Raw genomic sequence first — 20199 nt, forward strand, 5'->3', positions numbered from 1 at the left:
CTGTTTCTGTAAATGAGATTATGCCGAAATGAAAAGGTCTTTTTTGGGGATAAGACAGGAAACAGTGCAGGGCTGAATGGACACTGTTTGGGGTGAGAGGGTGATGACCCTGGACACCCTCCAGAGGACAACCAGGACCAGCCGGCTGAGACAAGAGGCGCCCAGAGATTTCACCACCCCCACGCTGGCTGCGCCCCCGATCTGCTCAGCTGCTTTCCTGTACTCACCAGGGGAGTTTCCAGCCCTGACGCCTGGTGCTCCCTTGGAGATGGTCCCCAGCAGAGGGAAGAAGCTCCTACTATGTGGTCCTGGATTAGACGTGATCCTGCCCTGGCTGCCAAGAGTGGAGCTTTGGAAAGCAGCATTGATTAGAAACAATAAAACCTCGGAACCTTCCTTATCAGACCTAGGAAACCAGGAGCCAAGATGAGCCAATTTAAAAAAGCAAGAATTAATGCTGTCTTTTTTTTTTTTTTTAGATTCCACATTAAGTCTACAAATAGAAACAGACTCAGACATAGTAAACAAACCCATGGTTACGGGAGAAAGGGAGTGGGAAGGGATATACTGGGAGTCTGAGATTTGCAAATAAAAATAGATGACAAGTTTATATTGTATAGCACAGGGAACTATATTCAATATCTGGTAGTAACCTATAATGAAAAAGAATATGAAAACAAATATATGTACCTATATGTATGATTGAAACTTTGTGCTGTACACCAGAATTTGACACATTGTAAACTGACTATGCTTCAGTAAAATAAATAAATAAAAATTTCAGAGAAAGAAAATGCAGAATGACACCTGTTTGTCTCACACGTGACCCCAACACAGGGCCAGGCCCCATGACCTCACCCACATGTGGCAGGTCATGCTGGTTACTGTCAAGATCAACTGTAGAAGAGCTGGACTAACTTTGACGAACTCTGTGGTTTTCTTTTTTTTCCCTTCAAGTTAAGAAAGTTAGAGATGCTTGTAATTTTTAAAAATTTTGTTTTATATTTAGAATAATGCATCCACATGGTTCAAAATGTTAAAAGTACCCATAGCCTCTGTGATGTATCATAGCTGCCAGTTTCTTAGATTTTTCCAGAGATGTTAAATGCACTGAAAAGCAAGTATGTTTATGTATAATTTCCCTTCTTACACAAAAGGGAGCACATCAATGTGTTCTGCACTTTGAGTCATCCCATGAAATAATGTATTTTGGAGATATTGGAGATCTTTCCATCACCATGTGGAAACCCTGGCCATTCTTTTTCACAGCTGCATAGTATTCCATTTTATGGGTGGCCCATAATTTATTTAATAAGCACCCTATCCACAGGCATTTGGGTTGCTTTCTTTTGGGGGAGGGTTAGGTAATTAGGTTTAATTATTTATTTACTGGGGACTGAACCCAGGACCTTGTGTATGCTAAGCACACACTCTACCTCTGAGCCATACTCCCCGCCAAGATTGCTGTCAATATCTATTACCATCAGTGCTGCAAATAATAAGCTTGTACGTAGATCACGTATCTGTATGTGCATTTACCTATAGGAAGAATTGAATGCCCTGCAGTGGAAATGTTGTGCCAAAGAGCTTAAATATTTGTAATTTTCATAGATATTAATGCTCTGCTCTCCACAGGGGCACCTGCCATTTTTAAAAATGATGTTAATTCTCTTGAAAGGAGCCAGCCTGGTGTGGCAGCTGAAGTCCCAGACCAGAGGTCAGCGGGTCTGAGACGGAGCCCTAGCCCTGTGGTAACGTTGTTATGTGTCTTTGGGAAACTCAGTTCTTCACTTGTGAGGTGAAGGGATTGAACACAGTGCCCAGAACCTGGCAGTCACCTCTGCGGGCTTAGGGAGAGGCAGAGAGCTACCCTGGCCACTTGGAATAGTGAGAACCAGGTCAGGCTTCTGCTGCCCTGAAGACGAGCAACTCAGCCCTGCATTTTCAGGTAGAATAAAATCAACCAAGCCCTGAAGAGCTGAGCACACAGCACTTAGGAAAAGCTTTGGCTGGACTCTGTTTGCAGGGAGGCCCCGGCCCTGCTGGGGGATGCTAACTTTTCTCTGTATTTCCTTTTCCATTATCAGAATTTAGCACCATGTGCATGAATTACCTATTTAAAAGTTAATTTCACTGTTTAAAACAGAGAGGAAGGGAAACCTTCCAGAAAGCACCCTGGTGGAGAGGGAGAAGGGCTGGGTTTTAGTTACTTCACTTCCATGGGTCTCCTCCAACTCCTTTGAACCAATGAGGGGATTGAACTTGATAAGTTTTCTCCAGTGACTTCCAAGCTAGAAAATCCAGGGGACCAGAGGGAGTGTAACAGCATCCAAAGGGAACAGAATCTGGGGTCAGACAGAACAGGGCCTAAGTCCTGATTCCCTCTACAGACCTGCTGTGTGACCTTGGGCAAGTTACTTAACCTCTCTTAGCCTCCGCCTCATCAGCAAAATGGAGATAAAAACACCCCAGTCACAGATCTGTTGGGGGTGTAGGAGGTCACGTGTCTAGATCAGGTTCCATGGTGCCAGGCTCAGTAAAGGGTGCTATGATCAAGTGAAGGCAACTCCAAATTTGCTACAAGAGATGAGTTCCACAGGGGACCTCAGAGAAGGTGTCCATCCTGACACCTTCATTTTACAGATGCGAGAACTGCAGCCGAGAGAGGGTGGGACATACTGGGTGTCAGCAGAGGAACCCGATGAGCTTGCCTTCTCTCCTCCTACCCAGAACTTCCAGGCCTCGGAAGACGCAGCTCTTACTCAGTTCCTGCATGATGTCATTTTATACATCAGCTGATCCTAAAGAGCCGCTGATGCTCCTGTTTCCTGCCTGGGCACGGCTGACACCCAGACCAGCTGGTCACAGGCCACTGGACAGTGAGGCCCCAGTACTGCAGCCACCAAATCACACCAGGGCCTGGCCTTCCCAAGTGATGGGTCCTGGCCAAGCCCTGGGATGTCCAGGTCAGGGAACCCCCACTCGAGACCCTCTGAGAGTCACAAAGTGATAGAGCAGGCAAGCCTCAAGCCCCACTATGGAACAGGAATTTAGAATGCAAACTCTCCTAGAAAAGTAAGCATGGACCGAACTTCACATTAACCCACATTAACCCAGATGATAGAATGAGACAGAGAAAGAAAGGAAGGCAGGGAAGAAGGGCTTGAAAACAACACGGGGCCAGGGTAGGGCAGACAGGAACACATTCAAAGTGAAACTCACAGGGGACTCTGATTGTATAGCCATGAACGGAATCTTCTCGTTTCTGTGTCCCCAGCCCACAGCCTGGCACATGGTCAGGGCTCCACAGATGAACAAACGCATGAATAAATGAATTAGTGAGCAGCTCAGAGAGCTGGTTTTTCATGAAGATGACGTGTGAGGAAGGGCTCGGGCTCTGCACCACGGATCTCAGTGGCTGGTGCCTGTGGGCAGGAGTGCCTTCCAGAGGTCGGAGAAGACCAAGTCTTCCTCTTCCAAGGGAAGCTGGGAGTCTGTCTTGGAAGGAAAGCCTGATCAGCACTGCTTCTGGGGATTCAAACCTGCTCCCCGACTGAGCTCTGTACCCACCTCCCAATTCTGAAGAAGAGAGGTGAGGCCCTGTCAGCGTTCGAGGCACTGCAGGACACCAAGAGACATTTAATTTTGATAGATTTCCCCCGTTTTTTTGTGGAGACAAGGAAGAGTGAGTAAAATTGCATGCACAGATCTGCATGAGCAAAATTTTGTCTTCTTGCATCTGCAGAGATAAGTTCATCTCTAATCTGACTCTCAGCTGACAAGTCGACACAGAAACCGGTACACAGATATTCTTAACAGCATTACTCGTAACACCCAAAAAGTGGAAACAACCCATATGTCTGGCACAAGATGAATGGATAAACTGTGGTACAACCACACAATGGAATATTATTAAGTCATAAAAAGGAATAAAGACTGATACACATTACAACCTTTAAAATATTATGCTAACAAAAATTGTTTTTAGTTTAAAAAAAAGAAAAAAGTAAAATTTTAAAACAAACAAAATAGTAACACTGACCTATCAGGCCACTGGCTGTCGAACCTGAAAGTCAAACTGGCAGCTCCAGAGCAAAGTTCAATCCGTCATCCAGGGTGCAGAGCAGAAAGACAAGTACAGATTCACAGTTCATTCTCTTATCAAATGCACATCAAATGCACCTCTGAAATGAGGAAAGAGACACAGCGAACACTTCCCCACGTTCTTAGATAACTGGAGAGACGGTCTCACTCTGCTTTTTGAAAAATGACTTATCTTCCTCTTAACAGAAGCATCTCTGTATCCCGCCGTCCCCCGTAGGCACATCTGTTGAACTGTGAGAGGGTCTTAGGTCAGCACCAACCACCTTTAACTACTCAGCAGGCATCTGGGTGGGGGCTGGGCCCCTCAGGACAATGTCTGCTCCCAGGTGGACTCCTACCCGCCCTTCTGTCATGAACTACTCAGGGACCCAACCACCCGCTCTCAGTAGCCTTCATGTCCGGCCTTGGCCGGGTACCTGAGCCACCTGTGTGAACACACCCTGCAGAGCCCTGAGTGGCCTTCATCTTTCCCACTGGTAGGATGATGGGGTCAGGCTAGATTAGGGAAACCTGAAGAGTGCTCCAGGGAGCATCAGGGATCCTCAGGGGGTGGGAGATGGTTAGTGAAAGGAGGGCTCTGAGACTACTAGACACTGTAAACAGGCTCCTCTTGCACAGGATTGCTCTGGGGCTTTAATGTGCTGATGTGGGAGGCAGGACAGTTACAGGGATTAAGAGATTAAGAGCTGAACCCTGGGGTCAGAAACTTGGGCTGACACTGTGATTCTGACATTTGTTAGCTGTGTGAGCTTGGGCAAATTACTCAACCTCTCTGAGCCTTAGTTTCCTCACCTCTAAAATGGGATAACAAGAGTGCCTCCCTCACAGTGGAGTGTGGCTGGGAGGCTTCAATGTCAAAGCCAGGCTAATCAACTTCCATTCTGTGAATCACAGCTTTGCCTTTGCCCCTGTGGGAGCCCAGAGAGAAGCAAATTAAGCCCTGGGGATATTGAAGGAAGAAAAGGAGTTTTCCAGAGAGAGGTGAAGGGGAAGATAATCCAAGGCAAAGGAAATAGCAAGCACAAAAGCATGGGGACAGAAGTGGATGTGGCGGACTTGAGAACTGTCGAGACACAGATGTTTGGGTGACTCCAGTGTGGTAGGTATGGGGTGTTAAGGAGGCAGCAAAGGAGAAGCTGGACAGGTAGGCTAGGGCCACAGCCCAGTCACTAGGAGCCACGGAACAGCTATGCAGCTGTGCACCGAGTAACAGAGAAGAGCTGTGAAGGTGCTGTGTGCACGGGAGGAGGGGCCCGTCTCAGCGTGATCCTTCTCTCCCCCAGATCAACGGCTACGAAGTCCCTCTCTACTGCAGGGAACGATGGAGAAGACCTGGGGCCGCAGCCAGGCTCAGGAAAGGGGAGAGGGCTCTCAGCCAGCCAGGGGAGCCCCAGGGAACGGGAGCAGGTGAGCATCGCACTTGAAGCTACACATGGGGAGTGGGTGTTGGCAGCACACAGACTGTTTTCAACTAGGAATTACATTCACGTGGTGTAAGCTACAATAAAGTCATGGGACCAAAGGACAGAAGAGGCACAAAGGTAAAGTGAGGGGGTGGGAGCAATCTTGGGGCCAGTCTCCTTTCCTGGTAAGTAAAATAAAACCAGGTCCCCAAAGTGAGGTCAAGCTTTTCTCCCTGAACACCAAGAGAATGGACAGATGCTCCTGAATGTGAAGGGCACCAGCCAGTGAGGTCAGGAAGGAAGCAAGCAGGCAGGCAGTGGGGCCTGGAAGCAGGGGGCAGGGGGTGGTTTCAACTCCCCTCCCGGAACTGCAGCTCACCCTGGCTGCTCTCCCTTCCACCAAAAAATTAGGAAAGGAAAAAAAGTAGGAAAAAATTAAAATTCAACACCTGGTAGTTTTTTTTTTCTTTCACATCTAGTAGTTTTAACTTATATAAAAAAGTTATTAATCCAGTTTTCTTTCTCTTGTGATAATTCAGAAGCATGAATCAGATGGCCTGACACATCGGTGTGAGGCTGTCGAGAGCCCCACCAGTCACCGATTCCAAAACTGTGATTGGTCTTTGGCAACAGGACTGCAGGTACAACGTGGTTTCAAGTCCATGTACAAAGCACACAACCCTAAGGTCTCCTGCATCTGCTAAAGCTCACTGGGTGGGCCCGGGGGCGTGAGAATCAAAAGCACCATGTAGATGTACAGAGAAGGCTTCAGGCAGAACCCCCCTGCGGGTGTGGTTCCCCTCACAGAAGTTGGAGCTGTCCAGCCACAAGGCTGCTGGGTCACAGGCCTGCCTCCCGTGGAAGCATCTCCATCCGGCTGAGAGTTGGAAGCTGCGCATCCAGATCGCCTTGACAAGCAGTCCCCACTCACCAACCTGAGCCTGAGTAGCCGCCATGTCTTTCCAGCTGGTCCGTCCAGCCTGCTGATGCTACTGCTGCTTGTGTGGAAGGGGCTTCCTGGTTGGTGGGAGCTCCCTGTGGATCAGGGTGAGTCCGCACAGGATGAGGAACACTCCTCCCCACCACAAGACCTTCTGGCATTCTCCATACAACACAAAGCCCAGGAAGGCCTGTGGGACAGAGACAGCTGTGAGGCCGGGTGGGCCCGTGCCCAAAGGACTCGACCACAGTGGGTGGGCACCAGCTGACTCCTCTGTGGCTGGCTGCCCTCACAGGGCAGGAGGACAGGTCTGGAGCTGGAAGTTTGGTGCTTGAAGCCAATCTGTTACCTTGAGCAAGTCTCACCTGTACAAGTGGGGAGGGTACTTTCCTCATAGCATCAGACTCCAGCAAAGGGCACAAAGCCCAGCAGAGGCCAGCACTAGGCCCAGCACACAGCCGGCCCCCCAAGTCCTCCCTGCCTCGACTGCAGGCCTGACTGGGCCAGGCCCCACTTGGGAGGGAAGAACCTCGACCCTCCACGTCTCACATCTGAGCTCACAGACCCCTAGGAGACAGCTGGGTTGCAAAGAGGCTTCAGAATGAGGGCTCCCGCCTGGAAGGACAGCAAGCATGGAGGCTTTTTACAGTAGGACTTCATCCCATTTACCTTGAGAATTCCTCCAAGTTTGAAAAATTAGAGGAGCAGCCACCAGGGGAAAAGCCACAGCCCAACCTCTGCTTCAGTTCCTGTCCCTTCTGCAATCTGGGAGAGCAGGGGTTGCTCAAGGATGACCCACCCAGAACCCTCCCAGGACCCAAGTTTGGACAGAGGAACCATATGCTCAGGCTACTCACCGAACTGAGGATATTTGAAAAAGTCACCGTGACAGATGCAATGGCTGAAGACATGGAGAAACTGAGGCCTCGGCTAAAGAATGTCCACATCAGAGAATTGGTGGTAGCCATCACAATAACGCCTAGGATGCAGAAGCCCATGTGCGCCTGCAGGAGAAAGCGTCACTGCAGCCACGGACAGCCCCGGGCGGCAAACCTCAGGTCACGGTTACTGGCAGCCAGGCCCCTATCCGGCCAAAGCCTGAGGGTCCTCAGAGCTTTCCCGCACAGGACTTCACCCGTGGTGGGCAGCACACCCATATTATAGTGGAAACAAACTCAGATAAGACCGTTATTTGACCATCTTGCTGACCACACAACCTTGGGCAGAACTAAAATGCTAACCCATAACCAGTTATTTTTTATTGTCCCTTATTGGTCCCAAGTGACCAACGCTTGAAGTTCATTCCCAGAGGACCAGGTAGTCATTACTCAGCATGGGGTATGAGTAAATCAGGGGCAGAGTCCTCACTTCCCGGGAGCAGGTAAAGCACAAATTAGTCACATCTTCCCCATCCTGTGCAGATGACACCCACTCAGGCCAGTCCCAGTGGGCATTCTTGAACTTTTACCTTGTGCCAGGCCCTGTGCTAAGGGTTTTAAGTACCTTCTCATTTATTCCTTAACTTCATTTCACAGATAAAGAACCTGAGGTATTAAGTAACTTGCCTCAAGTGCCACACCTGGGGGAGCCACCAGGATTCAAGCCCAGGCAGTGTGGCTCCACGCTCTGAACCAGGACACAGCCGTGTGGACGGAAACCACCACCTGAGACTATAGGACTGGTGATCCCAAGCAGTACTTGGAGAGCTTGCAGATATCTTTTTTCTTTTTTTGTTTAAAAAGGAGAGCCTTGAGGGAAGAGAGGGTCTTTAGAAGCCTCCTACACAAAGGATATGCAGACCCTTTGCTTAGTTTTGAGTTATAAACCCGCCCGCAGACAGAGCTGCTTCCTCTAGGGATGGTGCCCATTCTAAATCTCACACTCATTTCTCCTAACAGTTTTCCAGCAGCTAAATATACAGTATCCTAAGGAAGGCGTGTCTTCGTATAATTTACACAGAAACCTTGTATGTGCCAGTGGCAGCCTGCTTACATAAAGCGTTGTGAAGGGCTGGTTGCACAATTGACAAGACTACAAAACCTCGTGGCTCACAGTCACCCTTACTTTGGCCCACTTACTCCAAGAACTACACCCAACAGGATGCCAACCTCAAGCACGGCAGCTCCCACTGGATTAGCTCTAGGCTTAAACCTAAAGAATCAACCGGTCCACTGTCCAGGTTAGGACCTAATCCTGGGCTGCAAATGCAATGAAACCTCTTCAACAAGCAGAAGCTGGGCTATGATCCGGGATGGCAGAGGCAAAAAGGTACACCTTAGCAGACGTGAGGTGGCAGTTCAGGAGTTCTCAGCATTAAGGGAATGTCCAGAACGTTTCCCTCAGTCTCCCCTTATACCTACGATATCCCAAATTCCCAAGTTTCCTGGAAGCAGGATAGATCAGTCAAAACACCGTCAATTACGGAGTAAAGAGACGGGCAACAGGCTTGTCACCTTAAGCGTCATGTGGAGAGAGATATTCAGGCACAAAGGGTTTTAAATGAGGGGAAGAGAGTGGATGTAGGAGGTGTGCGTCTTCCCGAGAGCGAACTAGCCCAGTCGGAGGATAGATTCTAGGTCCCTGGTGAGGGAAGAGGCCTCAGTCCCCGACGTCCCTTACTACCTACACTGGACGAGGGTTGGGCGTGACTTCCAGTCCAAGGATACTCTGCTGCCCTCGCAGGATGTAGTGCCCGGCTGCGGACCCGGCCGAACAAATCGGCGGGGTTGAGGCGGCCGCCGGGTACCCCCGCCCCGCCCCGCCCCGCCCCGGAGCCCCTCTGGCCTGTAGCGCCCCTCCTCCACCCAGCCCCACCCACAGTAGCAGCGCCCCGGGCTCGACCTCGCTGCCGAAGGCCAGCTTGGCGGAGGCTGCGGCCAGGGCCCCGAACGCGCCGGCGCACAGGCAATTGAACACGCCCCAGAAGCGGCGCCGCATCGCGCCGGCCTGGAGGTGCGGGGGAAATGCGGCGGAAGCGTCCGGGTAGGCGGCCGCGCACACTGTGCCGCCTACGGCGTGCGGCCTTTCGGCCATGTTGCCCGCCGCCACCTCTGCGCGCCCGCCGCGCCGAGCGCACTCCGCGATTGGACGGCGGCCTTACGTGACGCGGCGCTCACGCAAGTGGAGGGGCCAACGGAGGCTCCGCGAGGGCCTCGAGGGGCGGGGCCGCCGTCTCCCGGCGCGTTGAGTTCTGGCTTACGCGGGAGCGCTCCCGGGCTGAAGTCCAAGGCTGCTTGTGCTACTGTGGTTGCTGCTGTAGCAAAACTCTCCGTGGCCTAAGAGTTTCAATCCTTGTCACTCGGCGTGGTCCAGCGTCGGCTTTCCCCTGGGAATTTGTTTAAAATGCTGAATCCCACGCTCCACCCAACAGCCATTGAATCAGAATCTTCATTTTAACAAGACCACCTCCCACCTTTTTCGTTGCTGGCTCTTGGGGATTTACTAGTATTCCTTGAGTTCATGCATTAATTTTTAACTATTTATCTTCAGCTTTGAGGTATAATTACAAACCATAAAGTTAACGCATTTTGAATTTAGTTTAATTTTTAAACTTAAGGAGTTGTGCCACCATCCCCACAAACCAGTTTTAAAAAACATCTCTAGCACATCAAAAACTTCCCTTGTGCCCACATAATCATTCCCTCCCATCCCCAAGCAACCAATGATTTGCTTTCTGTCTCTTATAATTTTGCGTTTTCTGGCCATTTCACATAAATGGAATCACACAGTATGTGATCTTTTGGGTCTGGCTTCTTTCACTTGTCATGCTTTTTCCTGAGGTTCATCCATGCTATAGCATGTATCAGTTTGTCTCTTTTTTTAATTGCTGAGTAGTAGTCTATTATATGTAAAAAGTGTTCAATATCATTAGTTGTTAAGAAAATGTGATATACCACTACCCACCCACTAGGATGACTAGAGTAAAAACCTGACAATAACAAGTGCTAGTGAGGATGTGGAGAAACTGGAACACGCTCCTCATGACAACATAAAACAATGCAGCCAGGTGGTGCTTTTGGAAAACAGTTAGGCAGTATCTTAAAAAATTAATCACATGCTCCCCAGATGACCTGGCAGTTCAACCCTGGGTGTCTACTCAAGAGATGTGAAACATACTGCCATGCCCAAACTTACACAGAAGCATTTACAAGCAGCATCATTCATTGTAACCCCAGTCTGCCAACAGTTCAAACGTCCATCAAACGGTGAGTAAATAAAATGTGGCACGTCCATGCAAAGGAATATTATGGGCAATGAAAAGGACTGAAGTGCTGATAGAAGTTCCTCGAGGGCAGGATTTGTTGCCTTGTTCACTGATGACAGGGCCTGGCATATGGCAGTTGCGCCATAAGTATATGTTGAATGAACAAGTGAATGAACATTGTAAATCCTTTTATTAAACTGGTAAACTGTTTATTTTAAAAAGATTGTATTACATTTTGAAAAATGGTGATATTTACAGTCATAAAAAAGGCTCATGAGAACACTTCAAGTAGGAATACAAAAATAATCTATATTAACAAGTTTGCTTTTCATACTGGCTGTGCAGTCATCAATCTCACTGCAAGTCTGGGAACCACTGTGCACTGTCAGAGCTTGTGATGTAAGACTCAGAGGAGATTGTGGCAGCATCTAAGGGGAAAACGATCTGGCCAACATCCACTGTAGACCTCAGCTACAAGCTTTTATTTTAAAAAGGCAAAAGTTTTCCCGGTATCCACAGTCGGTTTAAAGTTTTAAAATGGGGTGGTAACCTCCAACAGCAGATCACCGACAGTCGCAGGTGTGTGTGGATGCGGGAGTGTTCATCAGAAACTTCAGGGTCAGCCCCCAGCACCGCACACACAGTTAATAGTCCTGGTCCTTAATCCAGCTCTACTAAGTGGGCAAGGGGAAGTCTTACTCTTATAAGAGAGAAAAGTCTCCAAACAAGGTAAATAGTTGACCGGGATCCTTACGATTCATTCTTTTTCTTTTCTTTTAAAAATACGTTTTCGGCACGCAACTTTTCTGACTCCTGGTAAGTAATTTTTAAGGAAATGAAAAGAAAAAAAAAGTTAAGGCTCTGATTCTTACAGGAAGAGCTATTCTTGGCATTCGTCAAGTTTAAGTTTCAAATTAAGCCTACAATTTTCCATCTGTAAACTACTTGACATTTAAGAATCTCATGTGTATGATAATGGATTGAATTATGCTTGGAATAGCAATGAATGAATTTTTTTTTTAAATTAAGGAAGTTCCCCGAAGAAAGCAGATAAGTGATTCAATAATTAAATTACGTTTTAAGTAATCATTTAAAAACCAAAATGGGTTTATTCAGAATAATTTTCAGTTTACCTCAGCAAGCCTGACGTTTTCCTTCTTCAGCCGCACTACGTACTGAATCTTCTGATGTAGATTTTGGTGACCTACCAGTTTTCCATTTTCCTCTGCGAGACACTCCACCTGCTTCCTTAACATTTCCACCTCCTGCAGGTAAATCAATCCAGGGAAGGGAAAATGAGCTGTTTTTAATCTTTCTTTTAAAATAACATTATTTCATGCCTTACAACAGCACAGGGAGTGAGGGACAGAGCCCAGGTTCCCAGCTCCCGAGACCACACGTCTCTGTGCACAGGAGAGCAACCCTGAACCACACGATGCCCAGCCACAGCCAGGAGGCTCGTGCTGATGGGCTCTGTTACTTCCCATGTCCTAAGTCCGTGAAAAAACCAAAACACAAGTGCACCTGGCATGTTCTCTCCTTTTCTTCATATAGTTCTTCCAGCTTTGATCTCAGTTGTTCCTTTTCTTGGAACGCTTTAGACTCCAACATCCTGACCCGTTCGACTTCCTCAGTGACCGTAAGGTAGTCTGTCTCTTTCTTCTGAAGGGCACTCTGGAGCTGTTCTAGGCTGTAACAGTAACTGTTGTGTTATGGTATTCCAAAGGAATATAAGTACAAAACAGCAGTCAAATCATACATCTGTTACCCAAGCCCAGAATTCTGATTTGAAAGTCTCACTAGCATTCAACATCACCCGCCCCTGCTGACCGCATAGGAAAACAGCAAGAGCTGCAGATACGTTTCTTTATGATTGTTTTACCCCAAACCTTCATTTTGGGAAGCTCAGCAACTGAAAATTTGAATAGAAATTTTAGATTCAGCCCTTGGAGCAAATTGTTATTTAAGTATTATAGTCTGCCTGGTTTATTCAGTGCCCCATATCTTGGAGTAATCATTTCTGGTTTCAAAAACTGGTTCTCAGACAGTGGGATACTAGTCATTTCTTTAAGGATGTGCTTGCTATTTAAAATTTATACATTTTAGGTAACTATCAATTGAGAAGAAACATAAAAAAAGGGTTACCATAGAATTATACAGAATTTCACTGATTTTATAAAACTGTCCGAATCCTATAAGCTTCCCAAAAGAAACAAATGCTTTTTATTTATTTTACAATACATATAGAATAGAATGCTGATGATTTAAATGATGTAATACACAGAGTTTAATATACCATTTAAGGCCAGTAATTTCTAAGGCAGTGCTTTCAGACTACATTCCATGGAACCTCAGAAGGACAGTGTGGGGATGAGGGCCCTGATGTTCTCCCAATTCACCTGGAGCTGTTCTGTATTTGTCTTATGTATTTTGCTTTAGTTTGATGAAAAGACTTTGTGGCATGGCAGAGCCTGCAGTTGCATACTAACAGCCAGTCCTCTGCTTTTTATAGAAGTTCATTTTATTTGGGGGAGAAGGAAGGGAGAGAAGCACACCCAGTTCCCAAAGATTAGTAAATAATAACTGGTCTAGGCTGAGCATGGTTACCTCTACCTGGCTGCCAGACATTGGTTTTCTCAGCTTGCCCTACAGCTGTGTGAATTCTGGCCAAGACACTGCAACTTGGGGGTTTCTGGGAGTTTTTTCCCCTGACAAAAGAAAGCCCTTTTGAACTGACTATACTGCAAGCTGTGATCCCCGTTTATGTTGTTTGGAGCTGCAGCAGCCATCTTGTAGCCAAGAGGCCACAAGCAAGAGTACCAAAAGCAGAATGGGAAGGGTCTGGGTCAACGATGGCATCACGAGTCAGTGCACCTCCAGACCTCTTGTTATATGAAATTAAACATCTGCCTACACCACTATTAGCTTGGTATTCAGTTCTTTGTAAAGCATCTTCCCATATACATACTGGATAACACAACATTTAAAATTGCTGCTGTAGGCTGGGAGTGATAAAACTGTGTGCCATTTTTGGGAGGTGCTTCCCTTGCCCACAGTGTGGGCTCCTGTATATTTCAGGGACAGTGTGTCACTGGGGACTCTTGGTTACTAGATTTTGAAATAAATTACATGCCAGCTTAGACAGCTTTTATCCTTTTTGCTAGAAGGTCTGAAATGGATGTTATTTCTAAAATAGCTTTAATTCTAAAACTATACAGCTGGATTCTCATAGATCCTGTAATAAGTGATCCAGATTTCTGTCCTAGTCCTCTAACTGGCTGGGGCGCCCGTCCCCAACTGCTCGTGTGTACATGAGAATGCTGAATGAAGCTCTGTTCCACATCTATATTCTTTGATTCTATCAAGCAAATGACTCATAACTGAGTGACAGATCTTTCATAAGTAAGGTAGTCTTTGTTAACTGATCACGAAAGAGAATTTCTGATGGCAGATTACTATGTAGTTTTCGGCATATTAACTTGGATGGAGTTCAAATAACTGAATGACAGTATTGTAACAAAACTCCTTCCATTGTCATTTACTATGTAAGATTTCTCAACACTTATATCTATAAAAACAAAAAACAGGAATAGAATTGATACTGAATACTATATCAATCCCAAATTAAATGTAATAGAATGAGCTAATTGAAAAAAAAAGCATTAAGATAAAATGAGATGCATTTCCACTAAAATTTTACTAATAATTATTTATAAAAATCTACAATAAATTCAGGGTACTTTGATTAATAATTACAATGAAAACTCCATCTAGAAAAAAATAGAGCCATATGAATATAATAAACTTTTACAAATTACTTGTAATTTATATACATATTTTCATTGTTAAGTTATATGATAGGGCAATCAATGAAAAATTTTCCAAACAACATATTAAACTAGGATATAATTCTGCATGAGTATAGAATAGAAACTTAATTTCAAAGGAAAAAGGAACAATGTAAAAGTTTAGACTCAGGAATTTGTTCATGTATTTTTTTAAATGGCTGGAAAGTATCAAATCAGTTGGATACTTTTAAAAGGATACCACAAGACATTTCTAAATGTCACTATTTTCTATATGTGGAAACTTCTATCCTTTGCAACAATTTAAACTTACAATGAAAAATTTTAGACATAAAATCAACTCCAAAAATGTGCAAGAAGGTACATGGTTTTTCAAAATTCTTTTAGGAGGTAAGATAAGCCAAAGTGTTTCAGGACCTCTGTTCCAGATAAGATCTGTTCTGCTCAGAGTACATCTTTCTCATGTTTTATCACTTCGTTACTATCAATCAGTTTACTTATTTTGAACTTGATAGAAGATACAGGGTATCTTGTTCAAAGAATGAGGCAGTTTATAAGATTACATAAATTAATATGAAAACTGTAAGAATAAATTAAAATCATATCTACTGAAAATATATAAAGTGACCCAAGGTCAAGACTAGAAGAAATAGTCTGAGAGAGCCTCAAGGTTTTAAATCAGAGGAAACCAGATGTGAGAAGGGAAGCCTGGTCAGTTGGTCAGTTATCTTGTTCTCATTTCCACGAGGAGAAAACCCATCAATTCCCCCAAGGAAACTAAGCTTTTCCTGGTGCTTATTTAAGTGTTGGGTTTTTTTTGTTTTGTTTTGTTTTTTTGTTTTGGGGAATGCCTTCCCGTGAGGAACCCCTGTAGCAAGTGGTTTTTAAGAAAAGAATTTTGTAAACTTCTATTATGTTCACATACTACTGCAGAAGGAAAGAAGTTACTTACCTTGTGGCTATAATAAGCATTTCTTCCTTTAGAGGAGAATGAAGGAAAGAACGACAAAATTATAAAGAATGCACTTACTTTGCTTTCATTTTCAGCATTTCTTCAACTAATTTATTCTATAAGATTAAAAAAAAGAAAAGAAAAGAAAAATGGATTTAGTTTCTTAACATTGCTAAACAAAAGACTGAAAGTAACCAGTCCACTCTCCCTCATGGTAATAAAATGAAATAAAGCAAAATCCTTTCCCACAAGCCTAGCTACCTACACTTCATGCAGTGGGCCCTTTAAGGCCTCAAATAGGCACTCGATACTTGCTTCTAAATGGAGACTGTGTGAGCAGTAGGCTTACCATCTAGGCACGAAGACCAACTCACTCTTAATTATCAGCTATAGCGAAATATTGATGGTAAATATCAAACATAACAGTGGGAATACAGAAGAGACAAAATTTCAGTAATGGTTTCTAAAATATAAAACCATAAATGCTAACTATAAAAGCATTTCTCAGACAAGAAAAAAACAACTATTACATTAAAAAAAATCATACTTTAGCAAGTCTTTCTTTGATCACTTCTTCCTGTTCATTCTTCAGCTGTTGACTGTCTGGATGATTCCGTTCACTGCACAGATCAGGAAGGGAGGATGGGAAAACAGTGCCAAGTTTATTCAAGTATCAATTTCATACTTAATACATGCAGCAATCCAAGTTGTACAAAGAAAAGCTACTTCTACAGTAGTTAGGTCAAGTTAGCGCAGTTGAGAAGCATGATCAGCACATGGGGTGAAGTAAGGCACCTGCCCAGAATTCAGGATTCCTCCCATACAAAAGTGAGATGAGCAAAACTGGGAAATCTAAGGAGGGCTTGGTTGAAAGCAAAGTATTAACTTAGTCAAGGGCAGTACCGTCTGAAGATCGTATGTGGGCAAAGGGGGCTGAGAGAAAGGGCAGTCCAAAGACCTTCTGACAACAACAGGAACAGCAGAACACCGCTAATCTAGGAAGGTGAATTCAGTAAAGGCTTCCATCCCAAATAGAGACCCCCTTTGACTCACTTCAACTTGCTGCATAATCTTACAGGCCACCCTCAGCTCCAGTCTCTCACTCAGAGAGGTGACAATGGGCAGGATCATAATTCTATGTTGTCTACATAACAGCTCCCATTTGAGTGACTCCCCTCTCCCAAGAACGATAACCAGCACCTTATACATCTTATCTTTGGTCTTTAAAACACCTTGTGAGAGCTATAATTTCTCTCACTTTATTGCTAAGGAAAGTGAGGCACCAAGAGGTTTAAAAGTGTGTCACAGGACTTTCAAGTGTCAGAGACAGGACAGCCTAGGTGTGGCTGCCCCTGACGTGATGCTGTGCCAGTAGCAGATACAACTAGAAAATAACCTGACATGACCTTCTCAGACCTCAGATAATCCTACAAAGCTATAGTAATCAAAAACAGCACGGTATTGGCCCAAAAACAGACATATAGATCAATGGAACAGAATAGAGAGCCCAGAAAAAAATCCACACATCTATGGTCAATTAATCTTTGACAAAGGAGGCAAGAAAATACAACGGAGAAAAGACAGTATCTTCAGCAAATGGTGTTGGGGAAACTGGACAACAGCATGTAAATCAATGAAGTTAGAACACTCCCTCACTCCATACACAAAAATAAACTCAAAATGGCTTAAAAACTTAAACGTAAGACAGGACACCATAAGTCTTCTAGAAGAGAACACAGGCAAAACATTCTCTGATATAAATCATAGCAATGTTCTCCTAGGGCAATAGAAATAAAAGCAAAAATAAACAAATGGGACCTACTCAAACTTATAAGCTTTTGCACACCAAAGAAAACCATAAACAAAATGATAAGACAATCTACGGAATGGGAAAAAATATTTGCAAATGAGACTGACATGGACTTAATTTCCAAAATATACAAACAGCTTATACAACTCAATAGCAAAACAAAAAGCAAAAAACAAAAACCCAGCCCAATCAAAAAGTGGGCAGAAGACCTAAACAGACATTTCTCCAAAGAAGACATCCAGATGGCTAACAGGCACATGAAAAGATGTTCAACATCACTAATTATTAGAGAAATGCAAATCAAAACTACAGTGAGAGGGTGTGGAGAAAAGGGAACCTTCCTACACTGTTGGTGGGAATATAAATTGGTGCAGCCACTATGGAAAACAGTATGAAGGTTCCTTAAAAAACTGAAAATAGAGTTACCACATGATCCAACAATCCCACTCCTGGGCATATATCTGGAGGGAACTAGAATTCAAAAAGATACATGCACTCCAATGTTCACAGCAGAACTATTTACAATAGCCAAGACATGGAAACAACCTAAATGTCCATCGACAGATGACTGGATAAAGAAGTTGCTGTGTGTATGTACAAACACACCCCCAGACTCAAGGGAACATCCCCCTGTCAGGCCCCACCCAGGAGCTTTCCCTTGACCAGGAGTCATGAAGCAAAACCAAGGAAATTTTCCCTTTTTCTGCAGGCAGGATCTTGAACCTTGTTCTTGCTGACATACTTGCTCCCCCAACCCTGCCTTTTAAAAAAATAGACAGTTTGGCTCAAGTATTTCATATGTTTGCAATTCATTTCTATAGCTCTACAACAATACAAAGGCTGACAGAGGAGGCAAGATGGTGGCCGCCTTATTCTTCATCTCTAGAAAAATAACCCCTCATCAGACCTGATGGAGAAGCAACCGACGGAGCACCTCCTGGCTCAGCAGGAACTACCCACGCTATGACACCAATTTCAGCCTCAGTCACTTGGCTGAGCCAGGCAGGCCAACGTTCAGCCGACACAGTTCCGGCGGCTCTTTCTCACCTGCTGTCGTTTTGTCTTTTAATATCATCCAGATGACCTTGCAGGAGCCAGTTCTTCTCTCTTAACTCCTCAGCCTCCAGACGCAGGTTTTCCATCTCACACAGTTGCTCCTGATAACATCAAATCGGGTCTTTTCAGAAAACACATTGCAGTAGGTGTTAATTTGTTCCCCAGACTATGAGACAGGGATTCCTCTTTTAAGCTCCCTCCATGCACAGAACACTGCACTGGGCATCACGGGATACAAAGTAGACACTGAGAAGCTCGTGGGGCTCGGAATGTGATTCATTTTCATACCCCCACTGTCTTAACCAGAGTCTCTTACCGATATCACGTAATTCGTTAAATTCCTTTATGAGGAAAGATAACCAAAAGTGTCTAGTTTGGTTAAGTGTTCTATTTTATTCTATTTAATAGATTCTAATTTTTTTTAAAAATTGATGTGCCACAGCCCATCTCTTAAAATACCTAATTGGATTTTAACTTGAAAATCATAAATGTAACCATCCACAAGAAATAAATACTCATCTGCAAGGAGTGTACTTTTTGATTTACTTCTACTTGTCTTTTGTTTGATTTCCTTTAACCTGACCCAATTTCTTCTCAGTACCAAGGTCATGCCAACCTGGGTAACAGCTACATTCCTGAGACAGCAGCATACTGAGAGCTGCCCTACATAAAAAGGCCAGAAACAGTCCTCTCTGTGAGAAACAAAGTGTAAGAGTGATACTGTCCTCCTGCAGTTTATGTCATGTGGGTACTGTAAGCCAATCTTGTTCCTAAACCAAAACTCACTGCAGAGCAATGAGCTCATAGGCTGACTTCTCGGGAGCATCACATCCTCCCTGCCTGCTCCCCAAACCCCCGCCTACACTACGCCTACCCAGGCACTCCTCTGCACACCTCCCACCCCTAACGCCACCCTAAACACACTCTTCCCCACACACAAACACCAGACCTCCAAGTACCAGGGTGAGAAACACTAGAAGTTTAAAGAAATGGCAAACAGGAGAAAAATACTTTTAACTACACAGACAGAAGAAAATCTCTCTAATATATAAAGAATGTCCACAAATCATGAAGTCCAACAACAGAAAAAGGGTGAAGGATATACAGTTCACAGCAAAAAAACCCCCCAAAGATGCTCAGTCTGCCTCCTAATAAGAAAAATGCTAGTTTATAACTATGAGATAATGTGCTTTGGCTATTCAACTGGCAAAGATCTAAAAGCTGGACAGCACAGAGCAGCTGTGCAGCCTGTATGATATGATACCATCGTATGAAAAACAAATGGGGCAGGCGGCAGGGTGTGGCTCAGTGGTAGAGTGCCTACCTAGCATGCATGAGGTCCTGGGTTCAATCCCCAGCACCTCCATTAAAAATGTAAATAAATAAACCTACCTCCCCCTCAAAAAAAAAAAAAACCAACTTAAGAACAAAACTAAAAAAAAGAAAAAGAAAAAGAAAAACGGGGCAGGGAGACAATGCTTACAGACCTGGTTATATATGCACTGAATAGCTCTCAAAAGATACATAAGAAACTGGCTACACAGGAAGCCTCCAGGAACAGCAAACTAGGCAGCCTGGAGTCAGGGGTGAGAGGAAGACTTTCCTCCATCTACCCTTGAGTTCTGTGCCTTTTGAATTTTGGATCCTTAGTCACCATGAAAGATACTGCTTATTTTGAAACATTAAATTTATTGGAAAAAAATTACCCAGTTACCTTCATTCTGAGGATTTCAGCATTTTTGACTTCTCTGTCTTCGTTTAGCTTTGTTACAAGGTGTTGCAGAGAAATCTTGGAGGCTCTTCCATCTTCTATTTCTTGTTCTTGTGTTTCCAAGAGTTTTGCCAAATGTGTTTGAAAATGTGGTGGTGTTTTAGGGCTCTAGAATAAAATCAGATTCCACCCAGAGAGCTGATGAACTGATGT

General features: G+C 44.7%; 2 protein-coding genes across 9 annotated transcripts in view; both read right to left on the reverse strand.

The window, feature by feature from the left end:
* Positions 1-3708: 3708 nt before the first annotated feature.
* TMEM42 (transmembrane protein 42) lies at positions 3709-9533 on the reverse strand. Of its 3 annotated transcripts, XR_012500047.1 has the most exons (4): positions 9289-9530; positions 7305-7451; positions 6443-6637; positions 3709-4335 (listed from the first exon to the last, which is right to left on the reverse strand). XR_012500047.1 is itself a non-coding variant. In XM_074345096.1 (3 exons), the coding sequence occupies exons 1-3, from the start codon at positions 9478-9480 to the stop codon at positions 4273-4275; spliced, it is 402 nt and encodes a 133-aa protein (XP_074201197.1). In that variant the 5' UTR covers positions 9481-9533; the 3' UTR covers positions 3709-4272. The 3 variants fall into 3 exon arrangements, 2 of the variants coding, with proteins under 2 accessions (XP_074201197.1, XP_074201196.1); XM_074345096.1 differs by lacking the exon at positions 6443-6637 and having other exon boundaries at positions 9289-9533; XM_074345095.1 differs by having other exon boundaries at positions 3709-6637.
* A 1289-nt stretch (positions 9534-10822) lies between these two features.
* The window catches only part of KIF15 (kinesin family member 15), a 63671-nt gene continuing 54294 nt past the window's right edge, over positions 10823-20199 (reverse strand). For 5 of the 6 annotated variants that reach the window (XM_074345062.1, XM_074345060.1, XM_074345061.1 and 2 more), the window contains 7 exons: positions 19990-20154; positions 18267-18376; positions 15957-16029; positions 15488-15525; positions 12176-12353; positions 11785-11916; positions 10823-11464 (listed from right to left, as the gene is read on the reverse strand). In XM_074345062.1, the coding sequence (XP_074201163.1) occupies positions 11402-11464; positions 11785-11916; positions 12176-12353; positions 15488-15525; positions 15957-16029; positions 18267-18376; positions 19990-20154 (759 nt within the window). In that variant the 3' untranslated portion in view covers positions 10823-11401. The remainder of the gene's footprint in view (positions 11465-11784; positions 11917-12175; positions 12354-15487; positions 15526-15956; positions 16030-18266; positions 18377-19989; positions 20155-20199) is intronic. The other variant, XM_010945940.3, reaches the window with a different exon arrangement.

The sequence above is a fragment of the Camelus bactrianus genome, chromosome 17 (assembly GCF_048773025.1).
Source record: "Camelus bactrianus isolate YW-2024 breed Bactrian camel chromosome 17, ASM4877302v1, whole genome shotgun sequence".
NCBI lineage: Eukaryota > Metazoa > Chordata > Mammalia > Artiodactyla > Camelidae > Camelus > Camelus bactrianus.